The sequence below is a fragment of the Ostreococcus tauri genome (genome assembly GCF_000214015.3).
Source record: "Ostreococcus tauri WGS project CAID00000000 data, contig chromosome 04, whole genome shotgun sequence".
Classification (NCBI taxonomy): Eukaryota; Viridiplantae; Chlorophyta; class Mamiellophyceae; order Mamiellales; family Bathycoccaceae; genus Ostreococcus; species Ostreococcus tauri.
Window position 1 is genome coordinate 52,477 of NC_014429.2, and position 15,863 is coordinate 68,339.

The 15,863-nt window shown below is 59.5% G+C and overlaps 9 protein-coding genes across 9 annotated transcripts; 4 read left to right on the forward strand and 5 right to left on the reverse strand.

The window, feature by feature from the left end:
- Positions 1-902: 902 nt before the first annotated feature.
- OT_ostta04g00370 (Ankyrin repeat) lies at positions 903-2,543 on the forward strand (the record flags this gene model as incomplete). The annotated part of the gene is made up of 1 exon (XM_022984403.1): positions 903-2,543. One exon carries the CDS (start codon positions 903-905, stop codon positions 2,541-2,543), a length of 1,641 nt encoding a protein of 546 aa, XP_022838679.1.
- Positions 2,544-2,878: 335 nt separating this feature from the next.
- Positions 2,879-4,360, reverse strand: OT_ostta04g00380 (Pyrophosphate-dependent phosphofructokinase TP0108; the record flags this gene model as incomplete). The annotated part of the gene is made up of 1 exon (XM_003078515.1): positions 2,879-4,360. The coding sequence occupies one exon, from the start codon at positions 4,358-4,360 to the stop codon at positions 2,879-2,881; it is 1,482 nt and encodes a 493-aa protein (XP_003078563.1).
- A 108-nt stretch (positions 4,361-4,468) lies between these two features.
- On the reverse strand, positions 4,469-5,266 carry OT_ostta04g00390 (GINS complex, subunit Sld5; the record flags this gene model as incomplete). Its single annotated transcript, XM_003078516.2, has 1 exon — positions 4,469-5,266. The coding sequence occupies one exon, from the start codon at positions 5,264-5,266 to the stop codon at positions 4,469-4,471; it is 798 nt and encodes a 265-aa protein (XP_003078564.2).
- Positions 5,267-5,424: 158 nt separating this feature from the next.
- Positions 5,425-8,595, forward strand: OT_ostta04g00400 (Isoleucine-tRNA ligase, type 1; the record flags this gene model as incomplete). Its single annotated transcript, XM_003078517.2, has 1 exon — positions 5,425-8,595. The coding sequence occupies one exon, from the start codon at positions 5,425-5,427 to the stop codon at positions 8,593-8,595; it is 3,171 nt and encodes a 1,056-aa protein (XP_003078565.2).
- Positions 8,596-8,738: 143 nt separating this feature from the next.
- On the forward strand, positions 8,739-9,578 carry OT_ostta04g00410 (Aquaporin-like; the record flags this gene model as incomplete). The annotated part of the gene is made up of 1 exon (XM_003078518.1): positions 8,739-9,578. One exon carries the CDS (start codon positions 8,739-8,741, stop codon positions 9,576-9,578), a length of 840 nt encoding a protein of 279 aa, XP_003078566.1.
- A 160-nt stretch (positions 9,579-9,738) lies between these two features.
- Positions 9,739-10,362, reverse strand: OT_ostta04g00420 (HSP20-like chaperone; the record flags this gene model as incomplete). Its single annotated transcript, XM_003078519.2, has 1 exon — positions 9,739-10,362. The coding sequence occupies one exon, from the start codon at positions 10,360-10,362 to the stop codon at positions 9,739-9,741; it is 624 nt and encodes a 207-aa protein (XP_003078567.2).
- Positions 10,363-10,912: 550 nt separating this feature from the next.
- OT_ostta04g00430 (Serine/threonine-protein kinase, active site) lies at positions 10,913-12,233 on the forward strand (the record flags this gene model as incomplete). Its single annotated transcript, XM_003078521.1, has 2 exons — positions 10,913-10,972; positions 11,157-12,233. 2 exons carry the CDS (start codon positions 10,913-10,915, stop codon positions 12,231-12,233), a joined length of 1,137 nt encoding a protein of 378 aa, XP_003078569.1.
- A 143-nt stretch (positions 12,234-12,376) lies between these two features.
- On the reverse strand, positions 12,377-13,192 carry OT_ostta04g00440 (NAD(P)-binding domain; the record flags this gene model as incomplete). Its single annotated transcript, XM_003078522.1, has 1 exon — positions 12,377-13,192. The coding sequence occupies one exon, from the start codon at positions 13,190-13,192 to the stop codon at positions 12,377-12,379; it is 816 nt and encodes a 271-aa protein (XP_003078570.1).
- Positions 13,193-13,428: 236 nt separating this feature from the next.
- Positions 13,429-15,830, reverse strand: OT_ostta04g00450 (Mini-chromosome maintenance, DNA-dependent ATPase; the record flags this gene model as incomplete). The annotated part of the gene is made up of 2 exons (XM_022984404.1): positions 13,429-15,698; positions 15,824-15,830. The coding sequence occupies 2 exons, from the start codon at positions 15,828-15,830 to the stop codon at positions 13,429-13,431; spliced, it is 2,277 nt and encodes a 758-aa protein (XP_022838680.1).
- Positions 15,831-15,863: the final 33 nt, after the last annotated feature.

Consider the following 15,863-nt stretch of genomic DNA (forward strand, 5'->3'; position numbering starts at 1 on the left):
CGTCAAAAAAGATATTTTTTCCATGCGCCCATTCGCACGCGTGCAATTTATTTCATTTCTCCACGACGCTCGATTCGTACTGTACGACGTGATCACCCAAGCGTAAACGACCAATCCCTCGAGCACGCCCCTCGACCGTCGGCCGCGGCGCGTCGGCGGTGGATTATCGGTGTCCGCGCGACGTCTCCCCGGCGTCGTCGCGCGCGCGCGTGACATCGCCGCGCGCTTCCGTGACGAAGAATTCGTCGCCGTCGCGTCGCGGTGCGGTTTTCACCGCGGTCGCGCGTCGCTTCGGAGACGCCGGTGATCGCATTCGCGAGCGCACCAACGCGCGTTTCGCGATACGGCGCGACGATTACGCGCGCTCGTCGATCGTCGGTTCTGAGGTGCGTGTCGCGACGAAACGTAGATGCGCTCGACTCGAGTGCGCGAACGCATTATTACCCGTCGTTTCATCGAACGCGTGCGCGTCGAGCGGGAGCGCGTGACGTGGGAACGGTGATCATATCGCTTCGCGTGCCGCTGAAGCGCCAGCGAGGATGAATGCGATTAGTGGACGGGACGTCGCACGTTCGAGGTCTCGTCCGGTCGTATCGACGGGATAACCGAGAGAATTGATCGTTGATGGATGTACGCGCGTGAGCGGTCGAGGGGCGGTCACGGCGGGCTAGGCGTGGGTCGAACGTCGCGCAAAGAGGATAGTGCGCGGGTGTTCGGCGCGTCGACTGGGGTCCCACCCGATCGTTCAGTCTCAGCGGCTGAGATGTAGGCGGCGCAAGAGGGGCGAATACATCGTATGGATGTACTCGACGCGATACTAGAGACTAACGGCGATGCGTCGCGCGCAGGTTGCCAAGACAAGGGTACCGAGGAGACATTTATTCCTTTACAGCGTCGTCTAGATGTCGCTGAGCACGTCTCCCGTGCTCGCGGCGGCGGCGTCCAACGATTTGTCACAGATTCGATGGCTTATTGAACGTGAGAACGTACCGGTTGATTTTGTGGGAGATTGGTACGCCGAGCCCAGAAGTGGTGGGAAAGGCTTGGAGCGGCAGCGTCGCACGCCATGCATGGTCGCGGCGTCGCACGGGGCCCTGGAGGTGCTCTTGTACGTTCTACAAATGGGCGCAGATCCGAATAAGCGAAGCGAGGACGACGAGCGATGTACGGCGATGCACTGTGCCGCGGCGGGTGGCGCCGCTCTCAGTACAGAGGCGATCAGGACATTACTTATGTTTGGAGCGGATAGGAACGCTAGGGACATGTACGGACGCGTGCCCGCAGATTGCCTTCCGAGTACGACCAGTGACCCGATGTACGGTTCGTCAGATGCGGGCGGTTCTAGCTCGGGGGGTAGCGCGAGCACCGGAGGAAATAGAGGCCACGGTCCTTCTTCTCAGGCTGTGAACTCTCAGGCGGCGTTGCAAGATCCAGACGAAGAGACGCTAATGAGCGATGAGTTCCGAATGTACGAGTTTAAGATTCGAAGGTGCTCGCGGACAAGAGCGCACGATTGGACGGAGTGTCCGTACACGCATCCGGGCGAGAAGGCGCGTAGAAGAGACCCAAGGAGGTTCAACTACTGCGGAACGGCGTGTCCAGAATTCCGCAAGGGGTCGTGTCCGCAGGGTGATGTGTGCGAATACGCTCATGGAGTCTTCGAATGCTGGCTGCATCCATCGCGATATCGCACGCAATTGTGCAAGGATGGCCCTGCGTGCGATCGTCGTGCCTGCTTTTTCGCACACCACACGTCGCAGCTGCGCGTGCCGACGGACGCCCATGGAAATCCAATTGGCAACGTGTCGCCGAACACGCCGTCGCCAACGGGAAGCGGTTCACCGCAGAGCTCGCCTCGACAATCGAGTGCATCTGTTGATTGGGGACAGCGAAGTAGTGAGAGCGACAGCATACCGAATAGCATGGCTGCAGCTATTCTGAAGGGAAACATGATGGCCAATGCGTCGGCTCAGTTTGGCAATGGGTTGCAGTTCCCTCAGATGTCGCGTGCGATGGATCAGATGCTGGGCCAGCCTCAGTACAGTCAGTCCTCATCGCAGCAGTTCCTGTCGATCCAACGTGATCAGCAGCCGATGCGACAGCAGCAGGAATTCGCTCAACATAACGTGCAAGCGCAGCAGCAGCAGTTCCTGGTGAACTACGCGTCGCTGATGAATGGAATGGATTTCCAAGGCTCTGCGCAGAGCACTTTTCCGTTGGGCTTTGGCAACATGATCCAAGGGTCGAGCGGTACAATGGGTCATGGAGAAAACACCTACCAGTCTCAACAACGACATATGCTGTCGCAAAAGTCTGCGGTCACGACAAACAGTCATGCTTCTGTCCAGTCAGGCACGCGCATGGAGAGTGCGGCAAGCTACGCAGACAAGTATGGGTTGAACGCCGGGGCCAAGGTGTTCACCCTTCCCGGGGGCGATCAATTTTCGCACATTCGCCGCAACTCCGACTCCTTCCAGCACCTCGGCATGATCGAAGGCGTGCTCGATGGAGAGGAAGTCGCAGGCGCAAGGGAATATCAATAAAACAATAATCAAACTCGTGGCCAATTATAACACGAGTGTTACTGTATTCTAGCTGATTTGGTGGGGAACATATTTTTCCGTCACTACATTCGTGCGGCTTTCACAGAGAAGCGTCATTAGCATTCTCTCCACACTGGCGTTTGTGTCCACCCAAGTGGTGCAAAACAGTTACATTAACCATACATTATATTCGCAGCAGCAGTCGCTTCACGTCTCATCACATTCATACGCACATCCATCATTGTAATGTACACCTTGAATTTGGTCTATTTATGAACGCTCGCAAGCGCAGTTTATATTACAAATTAAGCGTGCACATGAAGAGAAAGATCAACTTATGATTTCGAGAAGGTCGGTTGCCCGATCGCGAAACGCAACCGCTCAAACATGCGACCCTCTGGATCGACGGTTCGCGGCGCAGAGATGACGGGTGGTATGGGCAGGTAGACGTAGTGACCAGAGCACATCCCGACGGTCACGGCGCTGAGACCTGCGAAGGCGGCGTGCACGGCGTTTTGACCTAAAATCGAGCAGTACACAGCGTCAGAGGCGTTTGTCCTGCACGCGCGAACCATGTATGTGGGATCGATGTACTTGATGTCGACGTTCGGCTTAGCCTCCTTGAGCTTTTGTTGCAGGTATTTCGCAAAATTCTGCAACACCGGGTTTCCGCTCGCGTCTGTCTCACCGATCATACCGAGCTGCTCCTGCCCGGCACCTTCTGCGACGACGATCACGGCGTGGTTTTGTCGCTCAATGACCCTGACAATGTGCGCCAAAACGCCACCACTCCCCTCCAAAGGACAGTCAATCTCCGGAATCAGACAAACATCCGTGTTCCCACTCGCCAAGGCGGCGTGCATGGCAATAAAACCAGATTGTCGACCCATCAAACGCACCAATCCCACGCCGTTGTCCGCGCTCCTCGCCTCGATGTTCGCCGAGCGGATGGCCTTGACGGCTTCATCGACGGCGGTTTGGAAACCGAAAGTCCTATCGAGCAACAATATGTCGTTATCAATCGTCTTCGGGACTCCGATCACCGACGTCGTGAGATTTTTCTCTCGACACAGCTTGTCGATGGCCAGCGCGCCCGCGTGCGAACCGTTACCGCCGATGACGAAGAGGAAATCCAGCTCCATCTCTTCAATTTTTTGTACAATTGCCGGCATATCCGCCCCGCCTCGACTCGATCCGAGCATGCTTCCTCCAGTGATCTGAATGTCATCCACAATAGCCGACGTGAGCTTCATCGGCGCCTCGAGCGCATTCTCTGGATCGGCAAAGAATCCCCTAAAGCCGTATTTGATCCCGACAATGTCCTCCACTCCGTAGTCCTCCAACGTCAGCGTGATCGACCGAACGACGTCGTTCAGACCCGGACACAGCCCTCCACACGTCACGATCGCCGCCCGCACTTTTTTCGGATCATAGTATATCACTTCCCTCGCCCCCGCGCGCACCGCGCGCTCGTCCGAGAACGCGACGTCTTCCTCGCTCGCCGCCTCGCCGCTCGACCCCGTCGTCCGCAGCGGGTTCAGGCTCACGCTATCGCCGTTATCGATGAACCGCTGTCCGAGACCAAACTGCCACAGCGCGCCACCGCGGGCGAACGGGCTCGGTCGCTTGGGCAGATTGTACATCTCACCGATGTGCTCGGGGAGGAAAATCTCGCGCACGCTCGGGGAGAAGAGCGTCGTCGCGTCGTAATCGGGACGCGGCGTCGCGTTCGACGCCGTCTTCGAGCGCGCGCGCGATGCGTACGCGCGCGCACCGAACGCGGGCGGCCGCGTCACGGGCGCGCGCGCGACGCGCATGGCGCACCGATCGAGCGCGCGCGAGTGCGGGTCGACGCGCGAGGTGTTGTGCAGGTGAGCCGCGCGGACGCGCGCGTCTTTGATATCTTTGATATTACCTCCGCGACGCTACACGAGCTCAGCCTTGGGTGGATCGAAAGCTAAGAGATCCCGAAATCGTGAGTACTGCGCGAGCATGACCTGACCGCGTTCGAGTTCGATCGTCTCGCCGTTGGGCTGCACAAAGTTTGGAACGTCTTCGCGCATGCGGAAAATCACGAACGCGTCGAGGTTCGGTTTCGGAATCATCTTCTGCGCGGTCGCCTCCTCGTCCGCCTCACCACTATACTCGACCATCATGTCTCGATATCCCTCCGGGAGATCCTTCAAGACGTCTTCGAAGTGCCCTTGCAAGGCTTCGATGTATCCTTCGGCGAATTTTTGCTCCGCCTCGCTCAACTTTGCAAACGTATCCGCGTCGGTGAGCACGTGCAGGGCGTGCGTCTCGATCTTATGTAACCGCGTCCGTAAATACTCCCGCATGATGTACCTCACCCTGTTCACCTCGATCCACATCAGATGATCCATCAACTTCTCGCTCTCCTCCTCCGCGCCGCCGCCTCCGCTCTCGGCGCGTTCGCGCGCGCGCCGCTCCAACTGCTCCACCCGCGCATCCGTCCTCGTTCGCACGTCCTCAAACGTCGACGCCGCGTACGCTCGCATCTCCGGGCACAATCTCTCGAGCACCCACGCGCGTTTCAGCATCATCACCGCGCTCGTCGTCGGTTCGAATCCCTCATCCAGATTCATCGTTCGCTCATCCAACCCATCCGCATCATCCTCCCCCTCCGGTGCGTACGCGCTCGGTTCGACCGCATCGTCGTCGTCGTGACCGAGATGAAACCCGTACCCATCGTCATCCGCCATCGTCGGTCCCCGTCGTCGTCGTCGACGCCCGTCGCGGTCGCGCGATCGCCGATCCACTCGCGCCGCGCCGGTGACTGTCCGACCGGACCGCGAACGGGCGGCCCCGGCGGTGCCTCGATGTGTACGAAAACCCGTACGTTGACGCACACGCACACACCATGGACGACGCGTCGGTCCGGGCGACGCCGACGGGGGATGACGTCGACGGCGCGCGCGTCGGCGCCGCCCGCATCGCCGCGCGCATGCTCCGCGGCGCGCTCGCGATGACGACGCGCGCGAGGGCGGGGCCGGGGATGTCGTCCACGCGCGCGCGCGCGCGCGCGGTGATCGCACGACGGGCGCGAGGCGGGACGACGCTCGGTCGAACGGCGAGCGCGAGCGCGACGCGACGCGGGCGAGGGACGATCGCGCGCGCGAGCGGGGGGGAGAAGAAGGAGAAGAATGCGTACGGTGAGACGGTGCGGTTGCCGAAGACGAGTTTTGAGATGCGGGCGAACAGCGTGGTGAAGGAGCCGAAGATGCAGGAGTGGTGGCGGGAGCGCGGGGTGTACGAAACGCTGAGAGATCGAGACGGTGAGGCGTTCGTGCTGCACGATGGACCGCCGTACGCGAACGGGGATCTACACATTGGACACGCGCTGAATAAGATTTTGAAGGATTTCGTGAACCGGTGGGAGATGATGAATGGGAAAAAGGTGCGCTTCGTCCCTGGGTGGGACTGTCACGGACTCCCGATCGAGCTCAAGGTGTTGCAGAGCATGGACGCGGAGGCGCGAAAGAATTTGACGCCGATCAAGCTTCGTTACAAGGCGAAGGCGTTCGCGGAGAAGACGGTGAAGGCGCAGCGCGAGCAGTTCAAGCGATACGGCGTGTGGGCCGACTGGGAGGATCCCTACATGACGCTCCTGCCAGAGTACGAGGCGGCGCAGATGGAAGTTTTCGGTAGCATGTTCCTGAACGGACATATTTACCGCGGGAAGAAGCCCGTGCACTGGTCTCCGTCGAGCATGACGGCGCTCGCCGAGGCTGAGCTCGAATACCCCGAGGGACACTTCTCGCAGAGCATCTACGTCGCGTTTCCGGTCTCCGAAGTTCCAGATTCGACGCCGAGCGCGCTGAGGGATCTGCTCAAGGACGCATCTCTGGCTATTTGGACAACGACGCCGTGGACGATGCCGGCGAACGCGGCGGTGGCGGTAAATGCAAAGTTGGACTACTCCGTGTGCAGAGTGGAATCGACGGGCAAAACGCTCGTCGTCGCCGAAGGTTTGCGCGAAGCCGTCGCGGCGAAGTTAGAGTCCGAGCTCACTACTCTTGGAACATTCAAGGGTCAAGATTTCGAGAACGTGCAGTACTCACATCCGTTCTACGAACGCAAGTCGCCCGTCATCATCGGCGGCGAGTACATCACCACCGAAACTGGTACCGGTTTGGTTCACACCGCTCCCGGTCACGGTCAGGATGATTACATCTCGGGCATGAAGTACGGGTTGCCGTTGTATTCGCCGGTTGATAACGCCGGTTTGTTCACCGCCGAGGCTGGTGGAGATTTGGAGGGAAAGGATGTGTTGGGCGACGGCAACGTGCTGTGCATTGAAAAGTTAGAAACAGCTGGGGCGCTTCTCAAGCGCGAGAAGTACGGACACAAATACCCGTACGACTGGCGCACGAAGAAGCCTACGATCTTCCGCGCGACCGAGCAATGGTTTGCGTCTGTCGAGGGCTTCCGTGAGGACGCTCTCAAGGAGTTGGACAAGTTGCAGTTTATTCCTGAGTCCGGCTCGAAGAGAATGCGACCGATGGTTAGTGGGCGCGCTGACTGGTGCATCTCTCGTCAGCGAGCGTGGGGCGTACCGATTCCGGCGTTTTACCACAAAGACACGAACGAGGTGCTCATGGACGAAGCCATCATCAAACACGTCACAGAGATCGTTCGCGCGAAGGGTACGAACGCGTGGTGGGAGTTGGAGGTCGAGGATCTCTTGCCCGAGGAGCACAAGGCCAAGGCGGGTGAGTACGTTCGCGGTACCGATACTATGGATGTGTGGTTTGACTCCGGAAGCTCTTGGGCTGGTGTGGTGAAGACCCGCGGTATGTCGTTTCCCGCCGACGTGTACCTGGAGGGCAGCGATCAGCACAGAGGTTGGTTCCAATCGAGTCTTCTCACCGGCGTCGGTGCGATGGGTCAGGCGCCATACAAGACGATTTTGACGCACGGCTTCGTTCTGGATGAGAAAGGATACAAGATGTCCAAGTCTTTGGGTAACGTTATCGACCCTCGCACGGTGATCGAGGGCGGAAAGAACCAAAAGCAGGAGCCAGGCTACGGCGCCGATACGCTTCGCCTGTGGGTTGCGAGCACGGACTATTCCGGAGACGTGAGTATTGGTATGAACATCATCAAACAAACGAGCGAGGCGTATCGCAAGCTCAGAGGGACGATTCGATTCGCGATGGGCGTTCTGGATGATTTCAATCCGGCGCAGCAAGTGCCGTACGATGATTTGCCAGTGTTCGACAAGTACGTCCTTCATCGCTTGAACGCGACGGTGAAAGAGATTGAGAGCTCCTACAAGGCGTTCGACTACAGCCGAGTGGTCTCGGCGGTGACCTCTTTCACGACATTCCTTTCCAACGTCTACTTGGACGTCAGCAAGGATAAGTTGTACATTGGCGCACAAGATGACTTCAAGCGACGAGCATGTCAGACCGTAGTGTCTGCCTTGGTCGAGCGTATTATCGCTGCAATCGCACCGCTTACGCCGCATATGGCAGAGGAGGCGTTCCAAGCGCTGCCGTACGATAAGCCCAACGGAGCAATTTCCGTTTTCATCGCCGGTTGGCCGTCCACCCCGGCGGCCTGGTCCGAGCTCGACGCCAAGGACGTGGAGTTCTGGGACTCATTCTTAGAGATCCGCGACGGCGTGAACAAGGTGCTCGAAGAAGCTCGTACTGCCAAGCTTCTCGGAGCGTCTCTCGAGTCGAAGGTTACTATGCACTGCTCTGACGCCAAATTCCTGGCTAAGCTCACTGGCGAAGGCATTGCCGAGGAGTTGAGATACCTCTTCATCGTTAGCGAAGTCCAGCTCGCTGATTCTAGCGATGTCGCAATCGCCGGGTGTGACTTCAAGTCCGTCGTTGACGTTCCCGGCGCCGGTACCGTGTCCATCGGTGTCGCTCGTGCCGCTGGCTCCAAGTGCGCTCGATGCTGGAACTTCTCCCCTCTCGTCGGCTCCGACGCCAAGCACTCGCAGCTGTGCGAGCGGTGCGTCCCGATCGTGAACGCCACGCACCCGGATCTCGTCGTCCCTGAGCCCGCCGCCGCGTAATCGACGCATGTAATCGCATTCCCCAACGATTCTATTCACCAGCTCTCTGAAAAGTACCTGAAAAAATCCAAGTTAACGATGACATTTAAAGTCATTCTTCGCATTTCCTTAGTGTACGGCGATATCAGCAGAGATTTCTCGCCATGTCCGACGCCATGACATCGTTCACCGACGAATTCGTCTCCTCCTTCGTCGTCTCCGGATGTCTCGCGTCGCTCGGCGTCCAAGCGCGCGTGCTTCAGACGAGCGTTGTTCCGATCGCTACCCGGCTGCTCAACGCGCCTGATTTCATCCTCGACGACGTCTCCGCCATGGTCACCATGCTCTTCGTGAACCTGGTGATCATATTCGGTCCCACGTACGTCACACTCAGTCGTGGGGCGGCGAATAACCCGGTGGTGTACGTTCTCAAGGCGATGCTGGGACGATGCGGGAAACGCAGAGCGGGCGCGAACGCGTTGGCGTCCATTGCGGCGCACATCGCGTCTCTCTACGCGCTCGATCGAGCGGCGACAGCGTTTCCGGAGTACTTTCCAGGTAAAGCCCCGGTTCGAGCGCTGATCCCGAGCGGAGGGTTCACGCGCGGCGCGCTCGCGGAGGCGGCTGTGACGTCGGCGAATTTCATCTTCGCGGGCCTAGCCGAGAAGACGTTTTCCAGCCCCCTGTTGCCAGCGATCGGTAGTGGATTTTATGTCTTGACGATGATGATGGAAGGGTGCAAGAACTCGTGCGGATACATGAATCCCTCTCCGGTGATTGCCAGTCACGTCGTTGCGGGAAATATCTTTTCGCGAGAGGCGCTCGACGCTATTGGGACGTACGTCGTCGGCGCGCTCTTAGGTTGCGTCATCACGTGGTTGGTGGCGAAAGCAACCACGCCCGAGCCGAAGTCCGTACGACGACAGCGCTCTACCTCCAAGGCGGCGCAGCGTTCGCTCTCTAAGAGACAGCCGAGCGCTCGTAGCAAGGCGAAATCAAGTTAGGAGTTGACAAGATTTTCTTCCACTGCGGAGCGATTAATCTTCGGTCGTCCGTGTGATGAGTGTGTAGTCCGTGTGATAAATGTGTAGTCCGTGTCATAACGCTCGTAGTATCGCGCGATTCGTTCCGGAGTTTTGGTCATCAATAGCATCACAAACGCATCTACGGGACGAGTTCTGGTAAATCGTCATCCTCCTCTTCCTCTTCGACGGGCGTCAAAAACGGCGAGTTTTTCTTCTTTGCGTCCGTCGGCGCATCCTCGTTGGATTTCATGTTCGCGATGAGATCTTGTAATTGTTTCATCGACGCCGGGTCGCCCATGCCCGGAGGCATCCCCTCGCCGCCCATGCCGCCGCCCATGCCGCCCATGCCGCCCATGCCGCCCATGCCGCCCATGCCGCCCATCATCGACTGCATATCAAATCCACTGACGTCGACGTCGTCAGCCGCATCGTCCTCGTCCGCCCATCGATCGAAGTCAACTTTCAGATTCGCCGGCTTTGGCTCGGTTTTCGCCACCAGCCGTTCCCACCACTCCGCGTCCTCCTTCATCAACACGACGAACACCGATCGTCCCGTCGTCGCGTACGTCGACTTCTCTTTACTCACCGCCTTGTGCAGCTTGAGCGTCTCCGCGTAGGACGTCCCATCGGGTCCGATCGCGGAGAAGACGAAACCGTCGCCCGCGATGTCGATCGTCACCTCTCGCGCATCCTGGAGCTCGATCGTGAGGTACACCTTATCCTCGCGCTCGGCCCACTTCATCGGGGGGTGCATCGTCGCCATCGTCCTCGCCCGCGCGCCCGTTCGCCCGCGTCGCCGTGCGCGGGCGTCCGCGCCGTCGCGTCACCGCTGCCTTCCTCCGCGCGTCCGATCGCGCCGTCCTCCGCGCCCCCATCGGGTCCGTCGACACGCGACCTGGAGGCTAAAATACACATCCCGAGGCGATAAATACACACCCGCGCGGCGGTGCGCGACGCCGTCGGGGCCGTCGACAGGGTACACGTGCGTCTGAATACGTATCGTGTGTGTATACATACACACCTGAGAGACCTATGTCGAATGCCGGGCACGCCGTCGGGGCCGTTGATGGGGTTCCGATGGCCCGAATACGCATCCGCACCCGTCGGGCGTCGACGCGACGGGCGACGCCGCGCCCGCGCGCGCGCGCGCGGTCTCCCGCGCCCGTGGGCGACGCGCGCGTGAGAACGCGACGCGCGCGCGCGCGGTCGGTCGACGCGTCCGTCGGCGCGCGCTCGGTGAGCGCGCGGGCGCGGGGGGGGGCGCGCGAGGGACCGCGGTGGGCGCGCGCGCGCGCCGGGCGCGGGTGGTCGACATGACGACGACGACGGGCGCGGACGCGGGGTCGATCGCGGCGCTCACGACGAGAGATGTGGTGCGTGTGCGGTCGATGATGCGGTCGATGGCGAATCGCGCGCGATCGGGAAGGGGGGGGGAGCAAGGCGAGAATGCGATGCATTCGAGTCGTTTGTTCGAATTCATTCCGTTGAAAAGGAGAATGTCGGCGACGACGACGACGACTGACGGGGGCGATCTCGCGCGCGTTCGGTGTGAAATAGGTGTACGAGACGGTGAAAATTGATGGCGATCCGAATGAGGTCGGACACGTCGTGCACACGGGCGCGCCGGGGGCGAGCGGGGAGATCAGCTACGAGACGGTGCGCGTGGTGGGACACGGGTCGTTCGGCGTGGTGTATCAGGCTCGGTGCAGGGAGAACGGCCAGGAGGTGGCGATTAAAAAGGTGCTTCAGGATAAGAGGTTTAAGAATCGTGAGCTGCAGATCATGAAGGCGGTGGAGCATCCGAACGTGGTGAAGCTGATACACAGTTACTATCACACGACTGCGGAGGAAGAGGTGTACCTGAACTTGGTTTTAGAGTTTGTCCCGGACACGGTGTACAGGATCGGTAAGCACTACTCCAAGAACAACCAGCGAGTGCCGGGGTTACTGGTGAAGTTGTACACCTATCAGATGGCGCGAGCGCTAGCGAGCGTGCACAAGTTGGGAATTTGTCACCGGGACATCAAACCGCAAAACTTGCTCGTCGACAGCAAGACTCACGTTTTGAAAATCTGCGATTTCGGTAGCGCGAAGATCCTCGCACCGACAGAACCAAACATTTCGTACATCTGCTCGAGGTACTACAGAGCGCCCGAGTTGATTTTCGGCGCTGTGCACTACACGACGGCGATCGACATCTGGAGCATCGGATGCGTCACGGCGGAGCTGCTTCTCGGCTCACCGTTGTTCCCGGGAGATAGTGGAGTCGATCAGCTCGTGGAGATCATCAAAATTTTAGGCACACCGACCAAGGAACAGATATTGCACATGAATCCGGGCTACACTGACTTCACGTTCCCACAGCTCAAACCGCACGCGTGGTCAAAGGTATTCTCGAAGAATGCCGATCCGCTGGCGATAGACTTGATCTCAAAAATCCTAGTTTACGTCCCACAGGAGCGCTTCAACTGCATGGAGCTCTGCGCACACGAGTATTTCGATGAGTTACGCGATGAATCGACGAGGTTACCCGACGGCAGCGCGCTGCCGCCACTGTTCAACTTTTCAGACGACGAGTTGAGTTCGCTCGACGATAATCTCAAGGCAAAGCTCATCCCAGCGCACGCTAGATGAGCGTCGCGTCGTCGATCGTTCGAGTGCGTTTGTCCAAGTCGTGTAAATTATCAAACGAAGGTCATGCTCGCATGAATTTAGCATCCGCGGTCTTCCCCTTTGTAATAACAAATCAAACAGGACTTTTTCGCGATTTTAGCTACTCAAACTTCAAACGGCACGAATTCCGGTTGGTCGAAGAGTTGCGCCTTGTCAACGGCCGACAGCACCTTACCGTTCGCCTTTGCCTTCAACACGCACTTAATCACGAGGTCCGCGACGTCTTCGCGGTGGATGGCGCCGCAGATGTTCGTGTCCTCGGTCAGCACCGCCGTGCTCGTCAGCGGTTCGCTCTTGAGCCCACCCGGTCGCACGATCACGTATGCCATCCCCGTCGCCGCGCTCACCTTCTTCAAATGTTCCTCAGCCTTCGCTTTCTCGATCAGAACCGGCTTGAGCGCTTCGTACACGTTCGGCGGCGGCGCCCCCGCGCTGTCGCCCGCGCCGATGCTCGTCACGAGCACAAACTTCCCGACTCCCTTCTTCGCCGCGGCGTCAATCAGCGCGATGTTCGCCTCGCTATCCGCTCTCGGATCCGCCGGCGTCCCCCCGATCGTGCTCACGACCGCGTCGTACTCATCGCTCTGGTTCATCGCCTTATCCACCGCCTTTGGGTCCAACGCGTCGCCCTTCACCAGAAACCCTCCCACGGATTCAATCTCCTTTCGGTTCGTCTCGTGTCGCTGCAACACCGTGGCCCACGTGCCCTTCTCGGTGAGCTGTCGGAACACATCCATGGCGACGCCGTTACCGCCGCAGACGAGGACGGAGATGTTATCCGGTTCCAGGTCGCCCGCCGCGCGCGCGATGACGGACCTGACGTTTCGGATAACTCGCGGTTTGGCGCACGATCGCGCGTCGCGCGACGGCGTCGAGGACCGCGTCGGGCGGGGAGTGGGCGAGAGGGCGCGCGCGGACATGTCTGTATCGGTGTTCGCGCGCGTGCGGGCGACGATGGAGGCGTCGACGTGTGGGGGGCGACGATCGGTGCGGTGGTGATTATGATTAATCTCTCAGATCACGCGCGCGCGGGAGATTTGGAGAAAGAGACGGGCGCTGTTCGAGCGGGCGACGCGGGACGGACGCGGGGCGATTCGGGTGAGCGATGACGGGGAACGTCGAGAGAGTGGGAAAATGTGACGTCGATTGTAAGAGGCTAGTGCATGCGAGTGACGCGACGACCCTCGGCGCGCTCCTGGATGTCGCCGCGTTGGGTCATGACGAGGAGCGCGCGCGTGACGGCCCACTCGTTGACGCCGATGCGCGCGAGATCGTCGATGACGTGACGCTTGGACATCGTGGCCCCGATAGCGAGCTTTTGCTTGATCTGCGTCTCGACCACTTGGAGCTCTTCGCGCTGCTCGGCGCTGAGGACAACCATGTCGGCGACGCCCGAGCGCGCGGCGTCAATGGTGGAAACCTCAAACAGTCGCAGCGCCTCTTGTACGTGCTCCTCCGTGACGACGGTCTGAAGACACATCTTTGCGAGAGATTCGGAGATACGAATGATCGCCTCGAGCTGACGAACGGTAATTGGCACAGCGGCGTGACCGCCTGTGCGCTTGCGCTCTCTCATCTCTTCGCGATACCTCACGTACGAGTCCTCCAACATTTTCATGGCCCGTTCGCTTAAACGCGGTCTGCACACGGCGCGCGCGTACTCTATGTAACGCTTCAAGAACTGGCGTTCCTTCTCTTGCACCGGGTCCGACACGAGCGCGAGCTCATCGCCGCCGCCGGCGTGAATATTCAACACGTGATCTGCGATTTGCATGTCGCGCTCGTACTCTCTCGCGTCTCTGACGATGAAAATCATGTCGAAACGAGACAAAATGGTCGTTTGTAGATCAATATTTTCTTGTGCCGTCTTCAAATCATCGTATCGACCGCTCGGTGGGTTCGCCGCCGCGAGAACAGCGGTTCGACTGTTCAACATGGTGGTGATGCCAGCTTTGGCGATTGAAATCGTCTGCTGCTCCATGGCTTCGTGAATGGCGACGCGATCTTCGTCCCGCATCTTGTCGAACTCATCGATGCAAACGCATCCACCGTCAGCGAGTACCATGGCACCGCCCTCGAGATAGAACTCGTTGTCTGCACCCCGGATCACGGACGCGGTGAGACCCGCAGCGGATGAGCCTTTGCCTGACGTGTATACGCACACCGGCGCCGTGCGCTCAACGAACTTCAAAAACTGCGATTTAGCAGTGGACGGGTCGCCCAGTAAGAGCACGTTCACGTCACCCCTTCTCGTCGTTCCATCCGGGTGGTGCTTGCGAGTGCCCGAAAAGAGCAAACACGCGACGGCCGCCTTGATATCATCGCTCCCAAAAATCGCGGGCGCGATGCGCGCGCGAAGGTCCTTGAGCATCTCCTTGAATGGACGATTCGCGAACGTTTTAAACTCGGTGTGCTCAGCATCGCTGAAGTGAGCATCACCACGCGCACCTTCGCTCTCTTCGTCGATGCCAATCACGCGCAGGTAACCGTGCCGCACAGCGACTTTACCGCCGCCGCGCTCGCGCTTGCTCCCGCCACCGCTTGTCGTCTCGTACACCCCCATAATCTTAACCCGAGTTCCCGGAACGACCGAGAGAACCATCGTGCGCTCGATCAAGGCGGACATGTTCCGCGGCATTTCACCAGCCTGGACGCACTCCGGGTTCTCCTGCAATTTGATGTTCTGTTGGTCTATGAACACGCTCTTTTCCGGTACGATGCGAAACGGATCAGTCCCGCACGGGTTCGCCTCCTGACCGACCTGGGTGCCCCGCGATGCGCTCGCGTTGCAGTGCCTTGGTACGTTCACGCCACTATAACCTGCAGCGACATCGACCGTGATCCGGTTGCTGCACGTCTTGCACTCGAGCGTCATGTGCTTCGCCTTTGTCCTCGCCTTCGACGTCGCAATGACGATCCCTGGGACGTACACCAGCGTCCCGACGTCGCTCGAACTCAAGCTTCGTAACGGTCTAGGAATCTCCTTGGACGTTAATTTCACCTGCACCGTCGCCCTGGGCGCCGTGGACCTGGCGTTACGATCTTCCTCCTCCTCGTTCAGCGCGCCTCCGATATCCAATGTACGCTCCGTCGGCCGCAAACTCTCCAGCACGTCCTCGACCGCCTCCTCTAGGATCGGCAGATATTCGTTCGGCCGTATCCTCAACTCCCTCGCTAACTCCCCGTCGTGCGCGATCAAATCATCGAAGCACACCTTCAAATCCTTCGGCGCCGTCGTCTGATCCAACGCGTCTCTGTACGTGAACCGCCCGTCCGGCGCCGCGGCGTCTGGCGCGCTTCGAAAGTTTCGCAAAAAGTCCACAAACTTCATCCGCGCCTGCGCCGGCGTCACTCCACGCTCTCGTCGCCGTTCGAGCTCGTGGTCCACCACGGGCTCTTCGTCGTAGACGTACTGCTCTCCGTCATCTGTGTTTTGGAAGATTTCAAACGCGCCCTCGGGTCAGTCTCGATCTCGTTCTCGTCGCGTTCGACGTCGCTCGAGTCCTCGTCCGGGGCGACAATTTCGGTCGACGCGGAGCGTGCTCGCGTACCGTCCATCGTGTGCGTTCGCTGACGGACGCGCGCGCGAGG